At 47.3% G+C, this 20,391-nt stretch overlaps 1 protein-coding gene across 1 annotated transcript in view; it reads left to right on the top strand.

Annotated features, from left to right (window-relative positions):
• The window catches only part of PTGFRN (prostaglandin F2 receptor inhibitor), an 85,736-nt gene extending 71,137 nt beyond the window's left edge, over nt 1-14,599 (top strand). The window contains exons 7-9 of the mRNA XM_060027780.1: nt 4,657-4,764; nt 9,332-9,637; nt 11,128-14,599. Coding sequence (XP_059883763.1) covers nt 4,657-4,764; nt 9,332-9,637; nt 11,128-11,294 — 581 coding nt within the window. The 3' untranslated portion in view covers nt 11,295-14,599. The remainder of the gene's footprint in view (nt 1-4,656; nt 4,765-9,331; nt 9,638-11,127) is intronic.
• The last annotated feature ends 5,792 nt before the right edge of the window (nt 14,600-20,391 follow it).

Below are 20,391 nucleotides of genomic sequence, written 5' to 3' on the forward strand. Positions count from 1 at the left end.
GAAGCCTGAGCCTCAACTCCCAGCCCCGCCCACCCCGGCGGGTGAGCAGACAAGCCTCTCGGGCTGGTTAGTGCTGGTCGGCACCGATCCTCTGTGCTGGAATCTCTCCGCTTTGCCCTCCGCACCCCTGTTGCTGCGCTCTCCTCCGCGGCCCCGAAGCTCCCCCCCCTCTGCCACCCACAGTCTCCGCTCACAAAGGGGCTTCTAGTGTGTGGAAACCTTTCCTCCTTCACAGCTCCCTCCCACTGGTGCAGGTCCCGTCCCTATCCTTTTGTCTCTGTTTATTCTTTTTTCTTTTGCCCTACCCAGGTACGTGGGGAGTTTCTTGCCTTTTGGGAGGTCTGAGGTCTTCTGCCAGCGTTCAGTGGGTGTTCTGTAGGAGTTGTTCCACGTGTAGATGTATTTCTGATGTATCTGTGGGGAGGAAGGTGATGTCCGCGTCTTACTCTTCCGCCATCTTCCCCCCGGCCTACTTAGGCTTTTTAAATATAGGATCATGTGATCTATTGATACAAATAGAGATGGTTTTATTTCTTCTATTCAGTTTTACTAAATGCCTTCTAATTATTTTTCTTGCCTAATTGCCCTGGCTAGAATCTAGTACAGTGGTGAATAGTAGTGACACAAGTGGACATCCTTTTCTTGTTCCTGATCTTAGGGGGAACTTTCCCCGTGAAGTATCTTTTACCCTTAAGTATCATGGTCACTGTGGGTTTTTCATAGACACCAAATATTGAGTTGAGGAAGTTTTCTTTCATTCCTAACCTGTTGAGCGTTTTTATCACGATGAAGTGTTGGGTGTTGTCAAACGCTTTTTCTGTGACTATTGAGATTCAGATGACTATGTGTGGTTTTTGCCCTTTATCTGTGTATCTGTTTTATTGCCTATAGGATTTTATTCCAATTTGTTTTACATTCGTTATTTGATGTTTCTTTAAAACTGTGTTTAGAAAGAGGGGAGACATAAAATCTTTCGTATGTATTTCTAGGTGAGGAATGGGAATTGAATCTATTTCTCAGTTCTTTAAATCTCCACATAACAGATGAAATCACTGTAGCTTACAGGTTGAATAGACTGCCTCAGGTTTTTGCTTTGTTTAATCCACGGAGTTGTCATGGCCAGTTCACAGTTTAATTAAGAGGAGCTGCCATCAAATCCAGCACCCAGCACAATGCCGTAGCCCCGAATAGCTCCAAGGAAACATTGGCTTGATACTGAGAGCCTTTACTTCCTAAAAATTAGCAGCACACGGTAAAACGCATGTAACGAAGAGATCCTTCCTGGTGTCCACCTCTCTGTCCTCTGCTTTCAGGACACTTGCCTCTTGGTACGCGGACTGTGTTCCCCAAGGGGTCCTACTGAGTTGTAACTTCTACTGATTCAAAGTATGAGGAGGAATAATATGGTTTAAATGTGATGATGTGAAGGACTTTGGCCTTTTAAAAGAAGAATAATAAAGTTTTTCTCCTTAACAGAGAAGTTTGAAAATACAGTAAAATACACAGAAGAATCACCCATAATCTTACCAGAGACTGTTAATTGGTGGTATTCGTCTTCCTAGAATTTTTCCCTTGCACGTTTTCTTCATAACTTTGAAATCAGGCTGTATATGCAATTTTATGAACTGCTTTCTGCCCTCCCCCACCATTATAAGATAAGCATTTTCCGTGTTATAAAAAATTCTAGGTAAATACCAACTTTAATGACTACACTTGCTAGAATTTGGTTAACCATTATCCTGTTGATGGACATGCCGACAGTCTGTAGTTTTGGCTTTCACAAAAATACTGTCATTTACAACCTTTTGTTAGGGGCGAGAGTTGGAGCATGGTTTGTGTCAATGTTTGTGTTTAAATGCTAAGTGGTCCATGTACTCTGCCGACTAGGAATCCAGGGACATGTAGTGACTCTGGTTGTTCACTTAAATTATCTGTGCTGTAGTTTGTCATCTGTGAAGTTAACCAGACACATCCCCTCAAGAAAACAGCATTACCACAGAAATTGACCATAATAAAAATATTTCTAAGCCTGGGATAATGACCCACATTAACAGTGAGTTGTTCATTTCGTTCGAAGGAAATCCACTACTGTGAATAGTTCACAATGCAGGCTTTTTCCCTGGTCCTTGTCTGCATGGTGAGCATGGCACAAATGCTCTGTTGTTCCCACGGCCATGAGGGGAAATGAGAACAGTAACTTGTGACCTAGAAGGCATTTTGGATTTTTTTTGGAAATATAAAGAAAGTGAAATTTGTCCAAATTAGGTAAGGAAATTTGTCCAAATAAGGTAAAGGAAATATGTCCAAATTTCTCTGCTGTTTCAAATTAAGTAAATAAGAACCTAAATCCATTATGAGGATCTCCTTGTGTTTTATTATCTTGTGTTCTCTTAGAAGGGGTCTGGATACTTTAAGAAAGCCCCATAGTATAGTTCTATTTATAACCGTGAAATTTCTAGTCAGAGAAAAAAAATTCAGTCCCCATTGCTCACCATCGTCCCTACTAACCTGTCCTCATGGATGACCATATATGGCATGAAGTCCCCCCAGTCATTACCACTGAGCCAACTCAGAGCAACTGGCTTAATCCTCTTCCACCTCACTGCTATAAACAGAGCAAATCCAGGGTGGTAAGGACCTGAGGGAACCATGGCTGAGCCGAGTTAATTGAAGGATGTGATGTCTAGAAGTAGGTAAAGTTTCCTTGTCCTTTTTGCTTTCATCCCTTTCCCCATGTCCTGGGACTGCCATTCTGTTACGTTCTCCATGCCCTAGACTGAATCTGAGTACTCGGCAGAACCTGCCCAGGGCTGCCTAATGCCTTAAGGTTTCCATGTTCTACAACCGACCTTCACCCTGCTCCCAGCAAAACACGGATTACTCATGGACTCGGTGTTAAGAAAGCCATCTGATGAATTCATCTTACTACTCACGTTGGAATGAAAGTATAGTCTTTTCAATTTTTTGCCTCATTGGTTCATATGACCTTTTACTCTCTTTCTCACAGTCATTTCTTTTGGATGTTAAAACAAAACGTACCTTTTCCTTTCTGGTAATCTGATTTTAAAGGTAGTTACACCTGTATTCTTAGCTTCTAGTGAGTTTCAGAATCATTGTCCAGGGCCATCTATCTTTGCTTTCCAGAAAACCCAAGGGAAATCCCCTAGCTTTGGTGTTCTGGAATCTTCTTCAGGTTTGCCTATTCCTAGACATTAGGAATTGGCATATGGTAAATATTAAGCTCTTAGGATCAGATTGGCCTAAAGCTATGTAACACTGTCACCTAAAAGTGAGCTGTAAAGGGGTTAAAAACAGAATGCAGTACCTAGCCCTTCTCTCTGCCTAAGGAGGGGATCGGAGCTGCAGATTTCTTGCATACAAGGCATACCTATTTTTTTTTAATTTATTAAGTCATTCATTTGTGCCTAGTTATGAAATAGCACAATAATAATTATGCCTACATTCAAATGCATCCAACTGACTCTATGGTAAATATTATTAACTTCTAGCCCTAAATTCTTTTGACTTAATTCTTCACATTTTCTTGCTCATGCATAGGCTCATTGCCTTACAACTTAGAAACTTGGAACAACTCTGCCATGCTGTGAGTCAATGATACAATGAGGAGTCAGCATGGTTTGTGTAGAAACATCCTCTGGCCTTTGGAAGAAGGAAAGGGGTCTTTTATAAAAGTAAACTGGGTATCAAGGGAGAGTTTCAGAAAGGTATGCAAGACAGATCCTATCTGAGTAGTTTTTATGTTTATTTATTTATTTTTGTAAACTTATTTATTTTTTATTTTTATTTTTGGCTGCGTTGGGTCTTTGTTGCTGTGCCCGGGCTTTCTCTGGGTGCGGCGAGTGGGGGCTACTCTTCGTTGCGATGCATGGGCTTCTCATTGCAGTGGCTTCTCTTGTTGCGGAGCACAGGCTCTAGGCTCGCGGGCTTCAGTAGTTGTGGCACACGGGCTCAGTAGTGGTGGCTCGCAGGCTCTAGAGCGCAGGCTCATTAGTTGTGGCATGGGCTTAGTTGCTCCGCAGCATGCGGGATCTTCCCAGGCCAGGGCTTGAACCCGTGTTCCCTGCATTGGCAGGTGGATTCTTAACCACTGCGCCACCAGGGAAGTCCCTGGGTAGTTTTTAAAAGGAGTTTCCACGTTTCCTCAGTTTCTCACAGCAGATTGGAATGAATCGCCTTCAGTGCTCCCACCATGCTTTATAGAAATGTCGTCATTGTTGGCATTACTGGATTTCAGCCTCTTAATAGCAGGGCCCGTCGCCAGCACCCAATACAATGAGGCTGCTCACTCTTTCGGGACCAAAAGCATCCCTGATTTAGTCCTGAACCCTCTGGCATCTGAGCCACTCTGGCCTGGAAGTGAACCATGTGCAGCTAGAAACAGCCCAGGCTGTACCAGGATGGGAGGTGGGTGGCCTTCAAATGAGACCATGGTTGTAATCTTAAGATGAAGCTCATATACTTAATGCACATGTCTCTCTGAATAGAAGGAAAGCAATCTTAGGACACCTATTTTGTGAATTTCTAGCTCAGTTCCAAGGAAGGGGATCCCACATTTAGATGCCCATTTGCACACCAAGAACAGGATTTAAACAGAAGTGTGAAAGAGGATCACGAAGTGGCATTGCTTTCTTCCAGGTCCTATATTTAATGCCTCTGTGCACTCGGACGCGCCATCAGTCATCCGGGGAGATCTCATCAAATTGTTTTGTATCATCACTGTTGAAGGAGCAGCCCTGGATCCAGGTACTTTTCTCCATCCTTCCCCTTCCCCGTATTTCTTTTTGTAAGTGTTTCTCATATCATCACCACTATGTTACACAGATGTGGAGGTCAGGGATTGGATTGGCTGTTTATTCCCAAACTGCCTAGCTCGGCAGTATTCAGTAGGTGTTTAATGGATGCAACTATCTGTTTGACGATTTGGAAACACAACCAGACATTTGAATGTGTTCTCAGGGTGATCTAGTGGCCACTTCGGGGGCTGATTCAATCTCGTTTGCAGCCCACTGGCAGAGTCTGGCTCCCTCGCTTTTTGTCTTTCATTCATTCATCCATTCATTCAGCTATTTAGTGAACTCCTATAAACAGGTGCTGTTCTAGTTGCCAGAAATAGAGGAGTGATCAAAATGCACCATGTCTGCCCTCATAGAGCTTGCAGCCTAGTTAAGGAGACAAACAAGAAAGAAATCACCATATGATATAATATCAGATAGCGATTAACACTCTGAAGAAATACAGAGCAGAGGAAATGAGTAGCCAGTAACCACGGGGAGCTATTGTAGTTTAAATTCTTAGGAAATCTTTGTAAATCTTTTCTTTGCAGAGAATACAAGTACTGCCAACAGGATACCTAACAGTTGTGGGCCAGCAGCCTTACACTTTTTCTCCTTGGCCCCCTTAGTACCCGGTGCTGTTCTTCTCACTCGTAGACCCTCAGGGTTTGAAAGAACATTAAATGCATGTAGGTGTGTCTCTGTTGCTGAGCAGGACTGTAGCCACCTCTGCCTTCTCCTAAAGCACCCGTGGATACCCTGACTCACCGCCTGGGGGATGCCCGTGCTCTGACCTTGGGTGTCTTTGTACTGCCCACCCCATCATAAGCAGAGCCGTGGCCTCACACATATCTGTGCCTCAAAAAGGCCAAATTGTGCAGGGTTCACTAAGTTCTGTGCAGAGACCACGGGATGTGTGGCCCTGGGGTGGAAACTGGAAGCAGATCTACATTCTGTGTTAAGGGCAGGCTGTCAGCAAAGTGAGGGTGGGCTGTATTGGATCTGGTGTGACCAACAGCAGAGGGGCTCGGGCCGCCACCCCCTGAGGTCTGGCTACTGCAGGGACTCCAGTTGAAGGTTCAGGTGTGGCTAGTTCAGGGTCAGCAAACCTTTTCTGTAAAGGGCCCAGGTAGAAAGTATTTTTGGCGCTGTGGGCCAGATGATCTCTACAGCAGCTACTGTACTCTGCTGTTGTAGAGAGAGAGCAGCCGAAGAGAGCAATGTAAACAGATGGGCCTGGCTGTGTTCCAGTGAAACTTTATTTACAAAAACAGGCGGTAGGCTGGATTGGACCTGCAGGCTGTAGTTTACTGACCCCTGGACGAGTTGATTGATACCGAAATTGACTCTCATAGGGGACTTGAACGTGGTTGAGCTTTAGAGGTAGGAAAAAGGAGAAGAGTTTGTGGAAGATGTAAGGAAAGGCAAAGAAAAACACGCATCCAAAACAACAGAGGGGTCAGCTCTGTCCTGGGGCTTAGGAAGGAGGAGCCTCTAGGTCTTGTTTGAGCCACCACATCTGTGGAGACTGCCGGGAGGGGGCGGTGGGCGGGGAGATCCTTTTCAAAAGTTGGAATAATGTAATACCATTTTTACCCTTAAAGCTCATTTATAAATTTTTTTTAAAATTTTAAAAGCTCATTTATATATACACAAAAATAAATCATTTAAATGCTCTTTCTCAGGAAATTGATGGGTCACCAGCTGTGCCCTTAATATAAGTCTTTCCCTCCAGTGTAATTGCAGAAGCTATAGGTAGCTGTTATCTTGCAGATCACAATTTTCCAGAACTTTGCACTCTTAGACTGCATGGGTGGAAGATTCTGAATAATTAAACACAGGTCGTAATTTCGTTTTTCCTCTCGCATCCTGTGGGCTGTGAAGGAATTCTCTTCCGGAAAGGACATGTGGCCCAAGTGGGCCGAGTGCCAAGGCAGGGGGAGGGGCAGGGGGAGACCACGGCCCTTTAGAGGTGGTGTCTTAGGTCAGGTTCCCTAGAAGCAAAGCCTGAGACAAGCGTGCGAGTGATTAATTGAAGATGTGCCCTCAGGAGGCAACAACGAGGGAGTGAGGGAGTCAGGATAGAGCAGGGAAGGAAGCCAGGCAAAGATCTTCAAAACAAGTCTAACTCCCTGTGGGGAGCTCCAGAACATGGGTTGCACCACAGAGTGTGACCTCCTTGAGCTAAGGAACTGGGCTTTTATATCCCCGCCACCCCAGTTTGTCAGTCATTATCCACAGTGAATGGCTGGGGAGGGGTAGTGTTTCTTCACCTCCAGGGGTGGCTCTCCGGGAGGTGGCTTCTGTCAGCTAAGGCCAGTCCTCTGGAGAAGGGTACCGGTGTGAGAGCTTAGCAGCCGGCACCTGCAGCATCTGGGGGCCCAGCGATCCAGCTGTTTGGGGCAGAGCAGCACGAGCATCTGCTGCAGGCGGCAGTACCCTTCCTGTTACAGCATCTCTTAGTACAGACCGTGTATGTTGAACTGTGGCGGTAAGGATGTTCATGGTGGCCAACTATTATTGAGTGCTTACTATATTCCAGGTGCCGTTCTAAGCATTTTATAAAGCTAACTAACTATGGGTGCTATTGTAATTTCCTTTTCCAGATAAGGAAACTAAGTCACAGGGAACTTAAGTGACTCACCCAGGTCACTAGGCTAACAAGAGCCAGTGCTGGGATTCTAGCCCGGGTAGCCTGACCCTGCAGCCTGGCCACCGCACTGTACGGCACAGCGGGACTGGGGTTAGAGTCCGGACACAAGTAATGGGGACACAGCTGTGACTCTTTGCCTTCAGTAACCACCCGGCGCCTGCAGGTGACAGCGACACTGAGCTAGTTTTCACTGAGGACCTGGGAGTGATCTGGGGGCCCACTCTGCCTGGGCACTGTGAGGGTGTGAGGACGTTGACCTCACTCCCTCTGCCCCCAGGGTGTTGGTCTTCTTGCAAGAGATGACCCTCACCCTCGGAACAATCAAATGTTGTGTCAAGGGCCACGGCGGGTCGATGGGGAGGAAAAAATGATATTTTGGTGCCTCAGAGTAGAGGGCTGACATCACATGTAGAGTTGAGATTTGCCTGTGGCCCTTAACATTTTTAGACTGAGTTGAAAAGGAACTACCATTTGAATAATTTTTTAGAAATTCTTGCTTTTGGGGAATTCCCTGGCTGTCCAGTGGTTAGGACTCCACGTTTCCACTGCAGGGTTCGATCCCTGGTTTGGGGAACTAAGATCCCGCAAGCCATGTGATGTGGCCCCCAAAAAAAATTCCTGCTTCTAGTTTTGCTTATATTCTTTTTTTAATATGTAAGAATCTGAATGTAATTTATTTGCCTTATAATATGCTTTTTGAGGTTATTAGTGTATTTTTACTAAAATACACTAATATTTTTTTTTTTTTTTTTTTTTTTTTTTTTGCGGTATGCGGGCCTTGCACTGTTGTGACCTCTCCCGTTGCGGAGCACAGGCTCCGGACGCGCAGGCTCAGCGGCCATGGCTCACGGGCCCAGCCGCTCCGCGGCATGCAGGACCCTCCCGGACTGGGGCACGAACCCGTGTCCCCTGCATCGGCAGGCGGACTCTCAACCACTGCGCCACCAGGGAAGCCCGGATGTTACTTTTTGTTTAACAAAAATTATGTTACTTAACATGTGTACAGAAAGCCCCGTCAAGCGGTTGTAAGATAAAGCAGTGTTTGTGGCCTCCCAGTCCTTTCTTGCTTGCTGGGTGACTCTCAGACCTGACACAGCTGGTATCACTTGGTAGCAGTCAAAAGAAGAGGTCAGAGGTTTAGGATGTGCACTCTATTTCCACGTTCTATGAGAACTACCACTTGTGCCAAAGCCGTCTTTCTCTTATGCCCATATTAATTTATGTGAGGCTGTTAGAATCTTAATTTTGCAGAGTACTTTACGATTCCACAGCATTACTCTCTGGGACTGTTAAACTGTGTTCAATTTTCTCAGCTTGACATTTTTTTCCTCTTGTTTTGAACTTAAGCACTTCAGGGGGGAAAAAAATCACAGTGAACAATAAAATCTAAACTGTTTACAACTCTCCATTTTGTACGATTCACTTTATGTTCAGGTCATTCCTTATGACTTTCGTGTCCTTCCTGTCGTGGGTTCTTCTGCCTAAAATGCCAAAGGACCCTGCTTTCTTTGGGAGACAGAGCGTTCAATGTCACCACACACCACCAGCCTTTCATCCCGTGTTCTCTGGAGGAGACAGTTTGAGGCTGTGCTCCTTCATCTGGGTAGGGGCAGTGGCGTGGTGAAGAGGGTGCATTCCGGAGCTAGGCTCTTGGGTTAAGCCACGTGCTCTGTGACTTCCTTGCTGTGTGACCTCAGTTATTCGGTCCCGCCACAGAGCGGGAAGTGTGACAGTACCTTCATCATGGGGTGTTGTTGAGAGGATCTGGGGAGACCCAAGGCACGTAGGGCCGTGCTGGCCCACAGTCAGGTTACAGGCATGTTAGCCGTACTTGGTACTTGTGCCTGTGGCCCTGACCCCAGTGTTTTGGCTTGGTCATCCATAGACGACATGGCCTTTGACGTGACCTGGTTTGCGGTGCACTCCTTCGGCCTGGACAAGGCTCCCGTCCTCCTGTCGTCCCTGGATCGGAAGGGGATTGTGAACACGGCCCAGAGGGACTGGAAGAGCGACCTCAGCCTGGAGCGCGTGAGCGTGCTAGAGTTCTTGCTGCAAGTGCATGGCTCCGAGGACCAGGACTTTGGCAACTACTACTGTTCCGTGACTCCGTGGGTGAAGTCACCCACCGGTTCCTGGCAGAAAGAGGCAGAGATCCAGTCCAAGCCCATCTTTATAACTGTGAAGATGGATGGTAAGAATGACACGCAAGTAACCCTCTTGGTGTTTGGGGAATGTCTTCTCTCCACGCTCTGCTGCCGCTGACGGGATCCAGGTTCCCACCCTGTGAGGAATGTGCCTGCTTTCTCTCTAGCCTGGCCCGGGCCTGTACCCAGAAAGAGCACACACAGCCCTTGCTGTTTTCCCAGCTTTGGTATCATGTGTGCTGGAGCTACCACTGGGAAATGATTTTTAAGACTTACTGGAAAGATTTTTGATGCTTTCTCTAAATTCTGTACACACCCACTTTGCTGTGTCCTCGGGTTGGCACGGATACCACCAGGCAGGGGCAGAGACCAGATCAGGAGAGTGGGTCCAGGTCTCTAGGAGGGGCTGCAGGTGGGTTCCTGCCCCTCTTGTCCTCCTACTGGTTCTGCTTCTTGGTAAAGGGGGTTTCTCCTGGATGGGAGGGGGAGCTCCCAGCCTTGGCCTACACCGACCACCACAGTCAGCCTAAAGCGCCATGGTCAGTGGGCCCCCTTCCCACGCCTCTGCTCCCTGGCCTCTCAGAGTGTGGGCAGTTGTTCCTTGGTTAACGAGAAACATGTCTTCTCTGCAAAAAGTGTCAGAGTAAACATTAACTGAAAACACTCATGGAGAGAATTCAAGTCCAGGTACCACCAAGGATTAAGTAGGAGCCTTTGAGTGTGTTCCCCTGATGCTGTGTCAGTTTGGCGGAGACTGGAATTGGAACCCCAGCTCTTCCACAGGTGACTTAGCCTTTCTAATGCTTCATTTCCTCTCTTGTTAAATGGGATAATAATCTCTCCTGGGGCTGTTGTATTAAATGTCAGGCAAACAACCACAGTGCCAGCCTCCACCCAAGGCGTGCTGGTACTTTGGGGGACGGGGACGTGGGATTTGAGGGTGTGGGATCTAAACAGTGTTTGTACATTCCCGCAACTGAGTCATTTATACCATATTTGCCTCTTAGAAATGTCTTGCTTGCAGTCACTCCATATGAAAACCCAGATTTACTAAACAAGTAGGGAGTGATTATTCACTTTGCTAGATAATTTACTATAGTGTTACTTAAAATAGCTCCCCTAGTACACTTCAGTTATCTGATGCATAGAATTGATTTATGTATGGTTTTTTTAAGGATGCATCTGCTACCGAATGTGTGGTGCCCTTATACTGACTTTTAAAAATCAATCTCCTGCCAAAACCCTAAAAAGCAAGTTGACATTCAAAGACATTGAAGGAGAATCTTTTTTTTTTTTTTTTTTTTTCTGGCTTTCTGCTGCCTTCCCGCACAGAACTGGGTGGGGAGACATTTGCTCATTTTTTGGACACGTATGGCCGAGCTGCTCTTGTCTCAAGCACCATGCCAGGTGCCGGGTACAGGATGCACGAGGTCAGATCCCCGGTGGAGACGCCGCGGCGATGGAGAGGGGAGGCGGCGGTCTTCTCCGAGGCCCGCCTCGCATCACTGACCCGCTCCCTCTCGTCTTTCCCTCCCAGTGTTGAACGCCTTCAAGTACCCGCTGCTGATCGGCGTCGGCCTGTCCACGGTCATCGGGCTCCTGTCCTGCCTCATCGGGTACTGCAGCTCGCACTGGTGCTGTAAGAAGGAGGTCCAGGAGACCAGGCGGGAGCGCCGCCGGCTCATGTCCATGGAGATGGACTAGCCGGTGCCGGGAAAGGCCGGGATGCAGGGACGTTCGAGGAGCAGTTTGGGCGAGAAGAGGACAGTGATCTTTTAACGTGATGTGTGTTACACTAAAAACCAGTCCTCTCTAATCTCAGGTGGGACTCGGCGCTCTCTCTTTTCTGCATGTCAAGTTCTGAGCGCGGACATGTTTACCAGCACACGGCTCTTCTTCCCACAGCACTTTCTGATAGAACAATCGAGTGTGTGTTTTCCCGACGGCGGCTTTTTAATGGTTAACCTCTGTCTAATTTTTTTCTCCTACTGGTTTATAGATCTCTGGCTTGTGTGTGTTTCTACCTTTTGTTTCGAGGGGTTGTGGTGAGGAAGGGGTGAAGGCGTTCAGAGTTCTTTGTCTCGGGTGAGAACGGAAGGGCCGGCTTCTGAGTCGGAGGCACGTGCTGAGAGAGCTGCTAAAGGCGACCCTCCACCCCTGCCGAGGGACAACACAGACCAGTGCCGAAGGCTAATGTGTGGCTTTTACTACCCTCCCCCACCCCCTATTTTCAGGGGGTTTAGACCACATTTGAAATCTAAACCTGCAGTCCGTAACTTCCTATCGAGCCCAGATGCATTTTGTTCTGGTTGGGTTTTTTGCTTCTCTGCCCCCTTTCCATTTCTTTCGTATCTGCTTTATGTGCGAGTGCTGAAATGGCCCTGGAATTGAGAATTTGGCTCTCCACCAAGCACCTTATCTTGCCACCTTAGCCTTAAGAATGCGTATGAAGAAAAATGCACAGCCACCTCTGTCCAGGGCAGTAAGAAGGCCTGCAAGGAAGAGGAGGTTGGGGACAAGGAAAGGAACAGACAGTCACTTCCGTAGTTCGGAGGCCACCATGCCTCAGGGGGCCCTGGGGATTGCAGAAGGGGGATCCTGGGAGTTAGATGTCTGGAGCTCGTGCCCGGAGGGTCAGTGGTGACAGGGGTGTGTCGGGCGGAAGAAGCCACCTCTATTCTCTGTCCCGCCCTTTGTGAGAGGCAAAGGCCTTGTGCGTCTGCAGGGGTAGCCACGGACACCCCACATCCTTCGTGGGCTGAGTGGGCTCCTTAATGTGGAGCTGAATTGCTGCTTGCAAGACTGACTTCACGGAATCAGAAATTACCTGGAAGAACCGTGCATTTTCTATGACCTTTTCAGTCCTTCAAGTCTTTTTAAAATCCCCTGCAGGGGGTTAGTGAGAAAGGGTATACTTTGTGGTATGTTTGCTTTCCTATGAGGAACACAAAGGAAACCCAGCAATTTATATTGCCATGTGAACAGCCTACAAAGTAGATCTGAGAGCAGTCCGTTTCGCCTGATCACTCATACCAGAAGGACAACGGACCCAAAGAGATCTTCCGCCCCCCCGAAGTGTCTGCCCCTGCACAGCGCTGGCTTTTCGGAAGCATCTCAGTGGGGTTTCCTGAGGCTCACTGGTGACTCACGCCCCACATTGCAATCCTCTGTGCTTTTATCCTGGCTCTGAAGGATCTAATACTGCTCTGTCTTCCAAAGGGGAAAAAGATCCATTTGTTTTGAGCAATAAAGTAATACAAAATGATGGCCATTCATGTGCAGCTCTTTGTCACAATGGGCCAGACAGCCAACTCCTCGGGCTCACCATCTTCCTTCCCCTCCACTTCCCTCCCTCTGTCACCCACGATTCATTCTGCACTTATCATCAAGTCACCCCCAGGAGGCAAGTTTCCACCGAATTTTTTCCTTTTGGTTTTGCCCACAGAGGGGACCACTCACGTGATAGAAACTAGATTTTGCACTAATGGTAGCAGCACAAGTGAATTCCAGGCCTAGCATCTGTGGCGGGAACACGGGCAGCAGGTCCGCCCCACCAGAGCACGGATGACTAGAGGAAGGGATGGAGGCCTTGATAGCACTAGATTTGGGTGTTTCCTGCATGTCATTTCCTAACTGGGCCACTCCAGAGGAGGTGGGTCACAGGTGATTGTGCAAACAGGAAATAGAAACAGGTGCTGTGTTAGGAACAGCCAGTGCCCTTTGAGCCCTTGCAGTTATCATGCCTCCTAAAAGAAGATTCAGGATTGTTGTAGTACAGGCCCTTGGTAGGAGGAAAGGGTACTTGGCTTTGGACGTGACCAGGTGGCTCCAGGTGTACGTAAAACTACGGATGGGCCACAACTGACACTTATTGGCGGGAAAGGTAACACGTGCTCACACACTGTACCTTTTCCTTTCAGACTGCTGTTGCAGTTCAAGGCTGGGGTTGTGAAGGCATTGACCGCCCCCCTAGCCCCACCCTCTGTCCACTGAGCTGGTACAAAGTGGGGAGAAGTCCCAGGGCATTGTACCAAGGGCCTCCTTCCTTCCAGGGGCATAAACTGGCTGGAATGTGTGTCCCGTTCAAAGTGCGAGACGTACTCGGTTGTTGTACCAAATAGGGCCCCCTAAATGCTCTTCTGGAAAAGGTTCCTGCCAGAAGCACTGGTATGAATGGAAGGACGCAGCCACGATTCACACAGATGAAATTGCACCGCTTAACACAAACGATAAAAAGTTTGGCTTTTTTTAATTTTCTAATCATAAACATATCCCCAGAAGGAGCCTAAGCTATGTTCCGATAGAAGCCTCAAAATTACTTTCAGTTGTTTACTTTATAATGTTTACATACACTTTTCACTTTTTTAAAAAAAGAAAATCCAAGCTCTGACTTTTTAACAACTTTTCAGGTTTTTCATGGGACGGTGGAACTCTGACTCACCAACTGGATTTAAATCTTAATTTAGAAGTTTATTTATGTGTGTGTTTTCTCCCCTCCTATCCACGTGGCTTTCCCTAAGATCCTCGTTAAGGTGGCCCCTCCTGCCCAGACCCTTGTCTGTTTTCCCTGGTGGCTCTTGCTTCTTGCTTTGCAGACTGCCTGCAGCCATGATTTTGTCACTGACATCTGTGAGCCAAAGACTGAGCCTCTCTAGCAGGAAAAATAAGCAATACTACACAACTTGCTACTTTCAGAAACTTTTTTTAGCTTCACCGATGACAACAGAGGAAGAAGGGAACTATAGGATTTGGGTAAGTTCTCCTCCGCTGTTTGACCAGATTCTCAGTGATAAATATTGTGTGCAGATAACTAGGAGAAAAAAGTTGACTTTCTTTCTTTTTTAGTGTGGCACATACGGATCTGCTGAATTTTACGTAGACAAAGAAAGGGTCCTGTGTATTTTTGTCCATATCCAATGTTATATGAACTAATTGTATTGTTTTATACTGTGACCACAAAATATTATGCAATGCACCATTTGTTTTTTATTTCATTAAACGAAGTTTAATTTAAATTGAAGTTGTGTGAGGCACTTGATCTCCGCCTCTGTTACCCTTTTATCTCCTCCGCATGAAGGACTGTGACTGAATTCCCGTTGCAGCTCGGGCACCTTCTGATCTCTTGGAATCCTATGAAAACATTGTAGATATTCCAAAGAGAAAAGAAGAAATGGATTTAACAGGATCAGTATTGAGATTCCCAGCAAGTGGAAAGGTGAGGGCTAGGATCCTGTCGCTGATGGATGGTCTCTTGGTCTTTCTGTGAATTCCCATGACCTTATAGGACTCCTGTCAGGAAAGAGAGAAGTTAGAGGTTGTTCCTCTCTGCAGATGAGGAAACGCACCCAAGTTCTGTGACCATATCGTGCCTGGGACAGAACGGCTTTTCTGCCTCGTGACCCGGTCTGCAGCCGAACTAGGCCAGAAGGTGCTAGTCCCCGTATTATATAAAAACAGTGCTTTTTCCCCAGGCCGCTGGCTTCAGGGACTTGCACAGGAGGAAGTGCCGGGACCCCCACCTCCCTGCTGGCCCCTGGAGCAGCCGCTCAGCCTCGGCTGGGCTTCCCCATGTGTGTCCCGGGCAGGGACCACCTCACTCGTGTGGTCTTCAGGGGCTGGGTCTGTGTCCCGGTTCCTAACCTTGGCCCTGATCCAGGCATGATAGAAGCGACTGGCGGTGTATAAATGCACAGTTAACGTTCTGCCGGGAGAATAGGCCAACACTACACACTTCTCCATGAAGATGGAGGACTCTGTTCACATCAAAAGGCTGACACAGTCAGAGCTGGTCTTTAGCAGTCCCATACCTATTGCTGAGCCTGTTCCTGCCTCGGTTTATATTAAAAGTAAAACAGAAATTTGCTTGCACACCTCCTGTGGCCTAGGCATTGTGCTAAGCACAGAAAACCTGCCACTTATGTCCTTTCCTAGAGGCCTTCGCACCTGCTGTTTGCTCGTTCTAGAACCCTCTTTCCACCTGTTCCAACTCCTACTTCTCCTTCAGGTCCCAGGGAGCCTTTTCTGCCCCTCTAGGCTAGGAGAGGAACCCCTGACAGATGCTCTGGTTGTCTGCAAGTGCCCCGAGGGCAGGGACCCCTCACCACTGTGATAATAGCTAACTAACACTAAGATGTTTAGATGTGCCGTACACCTGGGCAAGTGCCTCAGGTCACCCTGAGGTGACTACAGCAGAAGACCTCTTACCTGCTCTTCATGTAACTAGATCTTCCAAGTAATAGCCACTCCATGTCCTCTTACCCACAGACCAGTGTGTGTAGCACACTGCTTTAAAATACAGGTTTTAGGGCTTCCCTGGTGGCGCAGTGGTTGAGAGTCCGCCTGCCATTGCAGGGGATGCGGGTTCGTGCCCCGGTCCGGGAAGATCCCACATGCTGCGGAGCGGCTGGGCCCGTGAGCCATGGCCGCTGAGCCTGCGTGTCCGGAGCCTGTGCTCCGCAGCGGGAGAGGCCACAACAGAGGCCTGCGTACCGCAAAAAAAAAAAAAAAAAAAAAAATACAGGTTTTATTATTATTTAGGTGAGGCAGGGCCAGCAGATCGGGAGATGACTGCCATTGAAAAGACAGTTTGTTACACTCACAGATCCCAAGAGGGAGGGTCATGCCACAGAAAAGGGGGCCACACGGGAAAGCACCAGGGTCCCTCAGGCAGCAGAGGGAGCAAGGGTGAAGCATGGGTAATAGTCTTTGTTGGGGTTTTCACAGGAAGGAATGGGCAACTTAGGGTAAGCAGGCTTAGGATTGACTAGTTTGGATAATTTCAGCAGGTTCTGGGGCATAGGGAGTATCCCTAGTTATCTGGTGTGATGAGAAAACAGCTATTTTGAGTTGCTGCCTAGGATTTTACAGTATAATAGCCCTGCTCACAGCCAGAGCCTGGACATTTAGATGAGGACCTGAGCTTAGGATTCCCACCCCAAGTTCCCACTTTGCTTTTCCTGGGGCACCTTTTAAAATAACCATTTTGAGTTGAGCCTGCAGCCTCTGCCCCAACCATGTTATATGTAATAGGTGCTTGTTACCCTGCTTTTTATCTCCTGCTTGCTGGACACCTGGGACGTCGGAGCACTGCCCTTCCCCCTGCTCAGTGGCAACCCCGACCCTGGTTTCTGGGATCTGTAAGTAACAAATCTTGTGACTTTGTGTAAGTTTATTGAAATTGCAACTTCAATCAAAAGGACCCGGGGGTTTCACTTCCTCCGGGTGGGAGTTCAGATGCTGAGGGAGCTACTTGCTGACCCCATGTGGGTGGCTGGTGCCTCCTCGTTCAGCAGGTCATAATCCGCATATTCTTAATACACCAGCTATTCCCCTCTCCCCCACCCCGCCAACACATCTGGTTCCTGGCCTTGGGGTGATCAGAGCAGGGAACAGTGGTCCTGAGCATGAGAGCCTGATGGAGGGGGTGGAGGGTGTGTGGACTCCAGATTGGTTGGTTTGCACATGGAAGGCGTGCTTACAGACAACTCGGAATGATTTCCTTTCTCTAGGAACTGGCCAGCCTTGGGAGGGGCAGTCTCTCCAGGATCAGCAAGATCCTAGGTGTCAAAACATCAAAAACCAGAAACAAAATGACATGATTAATATACTCACTGCTTGGGGGCTTATACACCTGGGTGGCTCAGCTCCACTGGGTTGGGGGGCGGGGGGGTGATGCTCATCTGGGTCCTCTCTGTTCTGTTTATTCTCCAGCCTATTTGTGCCACCAGTACTGGTTACTATGATTACATCATTTCATTGAATATTATGTAAACCAATGAAATATGAGTGCCAAAGAAAGAGGCGTTGATACAATAAGATGAATTCTCTGGACTAGATAAAGGCAAATCGCTTTTTTTGTTTTTTAAATGCTATCAGTTTAGGTCCAGGCAAAACAACTATAAAAGATTGAGGGGAGACAAATCATAAAAACATGGGAGGATCTGTACTCCATTGGCTTCACAAGTGTTTTTAAAATTCTTACTCCATTTTAAGGAAATCAGACCTGAAAGTTGGGGGACTTCCCTGGCGGTCCAGTAGTTAAGACTTTACCTTCCAGTGCAGGGGGTGTGGGTCCAGTCCCTAGTCGGGGAGCTAAGATCCCACATGCCTCATGACAGAAAAACCAAAACATAAAACAGAAGCAATGTTTTTTTTTTAAGACATTTTTTGGGTTTGTTTTTAAAGAAACTGCATACATCATTGGAGGCGAACAATAATTTAAATACCATGCAGTTTCTGTATGTACAAAACCTAGGCCATAGAAATCCAGTTTTCTGTTTATACTGTCTTCCTCATACAGCCGTTGTCTGTTAAAGCAGAACACAGGAGAGTGCTCTGATAAAAAGAAGAACTATGTACAGGCACCCGGGAAGCAACTGGAAAAAAGCAACTGGTTTGGGGATCGACAGACAAATGGGAAGAAAGAGTCATTTAAGGTGACCTTCGCCCACTGGCTGTGCACAGGGAGACCCTGAAATTCCATTCACCGAAGCACACACCACAGTTTTCATTCAGCAAATATAAATACACGTAAACAGAAGCAAAATCGTAACAAATTCAATAAAGACTTCAAAAAATAAAATAAAAAATAAAACAGGGCTTCCCTGGTGGCGCAGTGCTTGAGAGTCTGCCTGCCGATGCAGGGGACAAGGGTGCGTGCCCCGGTCCGGGAAGATCCCACATGCCTCAGAGCGGCTGGGCCCGTGAGCCACGGCCGCTGAGCCTGCGTGTCCGGAGCCTGTGCTCCGCGACGGGAGAGGCCACAACAGTGAGAGGCCCGCGTACCGCAAAATAAATAAATAAATAAATAAAAATAAAACAAACCTGAAAGTTGTAGCAAAAGACATAGGTTTGCTTTATGCAAAAAAGTGAGGAGACTCCAGACAACAGACCTATACTCAAAGGAAAGACCTGGGCCTGTGTTAAGAGATCGGTGAACAAATATATATGTATATGATTGAGGTGAAAATAAAACTGTCAAGAAATTTAAGTGTCTTTTTATGATTCCTGTCTTCACCTGACTTTTCTGTTAATTGATCAACTAACAGCTCTAATTATGAGTTTCTACTGTTACTGTCCCTATTCTTATAGATGAGGAAATTGAGACTTAAAGAAACTAATTTGCTCGAGATTTGAATGCAGGTCTTTCTGACTCCAAAGTCTGTACATGTTCTAAATCACTATACCAGCTACAGTGCCTGACTATTTTAGCCATTCAGTATTTTTTGAAGAGATAGAAAGATGAGTAAGAACTGGCCCCTGCCCTTAGGAAATTCATGGTCTTGCAGGAGAGGGAGGCATGTAAATAAGTCACTTTATTACATATAGTAAGTAAAATTATAGGAGTTCACTGACAGAGATAGAAGAGGGAATGGTGAACTTTCTAAGGTGTCAAGAAAGGTTTCGCATAGGAGGTGCAAACCTAGATTTAAAACTTTTTTAATGAATAGGCATATACCAGGTAGAGCGGGCTCTAAGCAGAGGGGATAGCATATACAAAGTTAAAGAGAGAGGATGGTAAGATACGCTCAGAGAAATACAGAGGTTCTGTGTCTGAAGGGTGAGGTGGTAGGAGAGAGTTCTCAAGGGTCAGCTCGTAAAGGTCAAGTCAAGGAGTTTGGACTTGATCGTCTAGAAGTTTGGGGGAGCCATTGAAAACCTTTAATCAGGACAGTGCATGGCTCTGTTTGCACTTTAGATTACTCTGGTGGAAGGGGCCGGGGTGCAGACAAGGTTGGAAGATGAACTGAACTGCATTAATCCAGGTGAAAAATCGCAGCTCTCAATTGCGACAGCAGCAGGTAGAATGCATTCATTAAGGATTTTAGGAAAAACTGGTAGGACTTTATAACTAGATATGGAGTGTGGAGGCCAGCCGTGGGTCTGGGTGGATGCTGGTGCAGTCACCACGGTGGAAAATACCAGTGAAGAAGGAAACAGTGATCTCAGCTTTGGACGCAATTTAAGTTTTCTGCAGGACCTTCAAGTGGGAACGTTCGACACAGCTAGATAATTGGCCTGGAGCTTAAGGGAGAAGTTGCGGGTGGAGACAGATTGGTGATTGTCCTTATACAGGTGGGGCATGAGAGGCAGAAGCAGCGAGGGGAGCAAAGGGCTGATGACAGGAGCCTGGAGAAGGGGTCCACCGAGAAGACGACTGAGAAGGAACTTCCAAAGGGGAGAGAGAAAATCCCGGCCAGAGCGTGGTATCAGAGGTGGTAGTAAAGAATTCCAAGCAGATTTGCCAATGGTCGGTCCTCCCTTGTGCCCCAGAAGGACCAAATCAAGGGAGAGCTGAGCAGTGTCTGCCGCTGTGACCTTGGATGTTTGGGTAGAACCAAGCCCAGATCGTGGTGGGCCGAAGTACCAGCAAGTTAGGAAACCAAGCAGAATACAGAACACCGGGAAACTGTCCCACATTTGAAGAGGGGAAGGAAGAGGGGCCGGTTTGAAACTAGGGTGAAAATGTGGCTATTTAATAGGGTAGGAGGCACCTGAGCTGCTTTATGGGCCAAGGAGGCCATGAGGGGGCAACTGTATCTCAGGGGTTCACCCGTACCCGACGCCCAGGTAAAGTGAACTTCCTATTCTCCTTCCTTCTTTTCTTTGGGACTTATTCTGAGCCCTCCCTTCCTTTTTTTAAAATCAGAGTTCGTTGTCAGCCGCTCCCTAATAGGGAATTTAAGAAGTAGCTCTTCCCAAGGGAGTATTCGGAAACAGCAAATGGCCCGGGAATCCCATCTATTGCTCTTCTCTGCTGCCACCATCCTCTAGTCCCCACCTCCTTCTCCACCCCTCTTCC

Source organism: Delphinus delphis, chromosome 1 (genome assembly GCF_949987515.2).
Source record: "Delphinus delphis chromosome 1, mDelDel1.2, whole genome shotgun sequence".
Classification (NCBI taxonomy): Eukaryota; Metazoa; Chordata; class Mammalia; order Artiodactyla; family Delphinidae; genus Delphinus; species Delphinus delphis.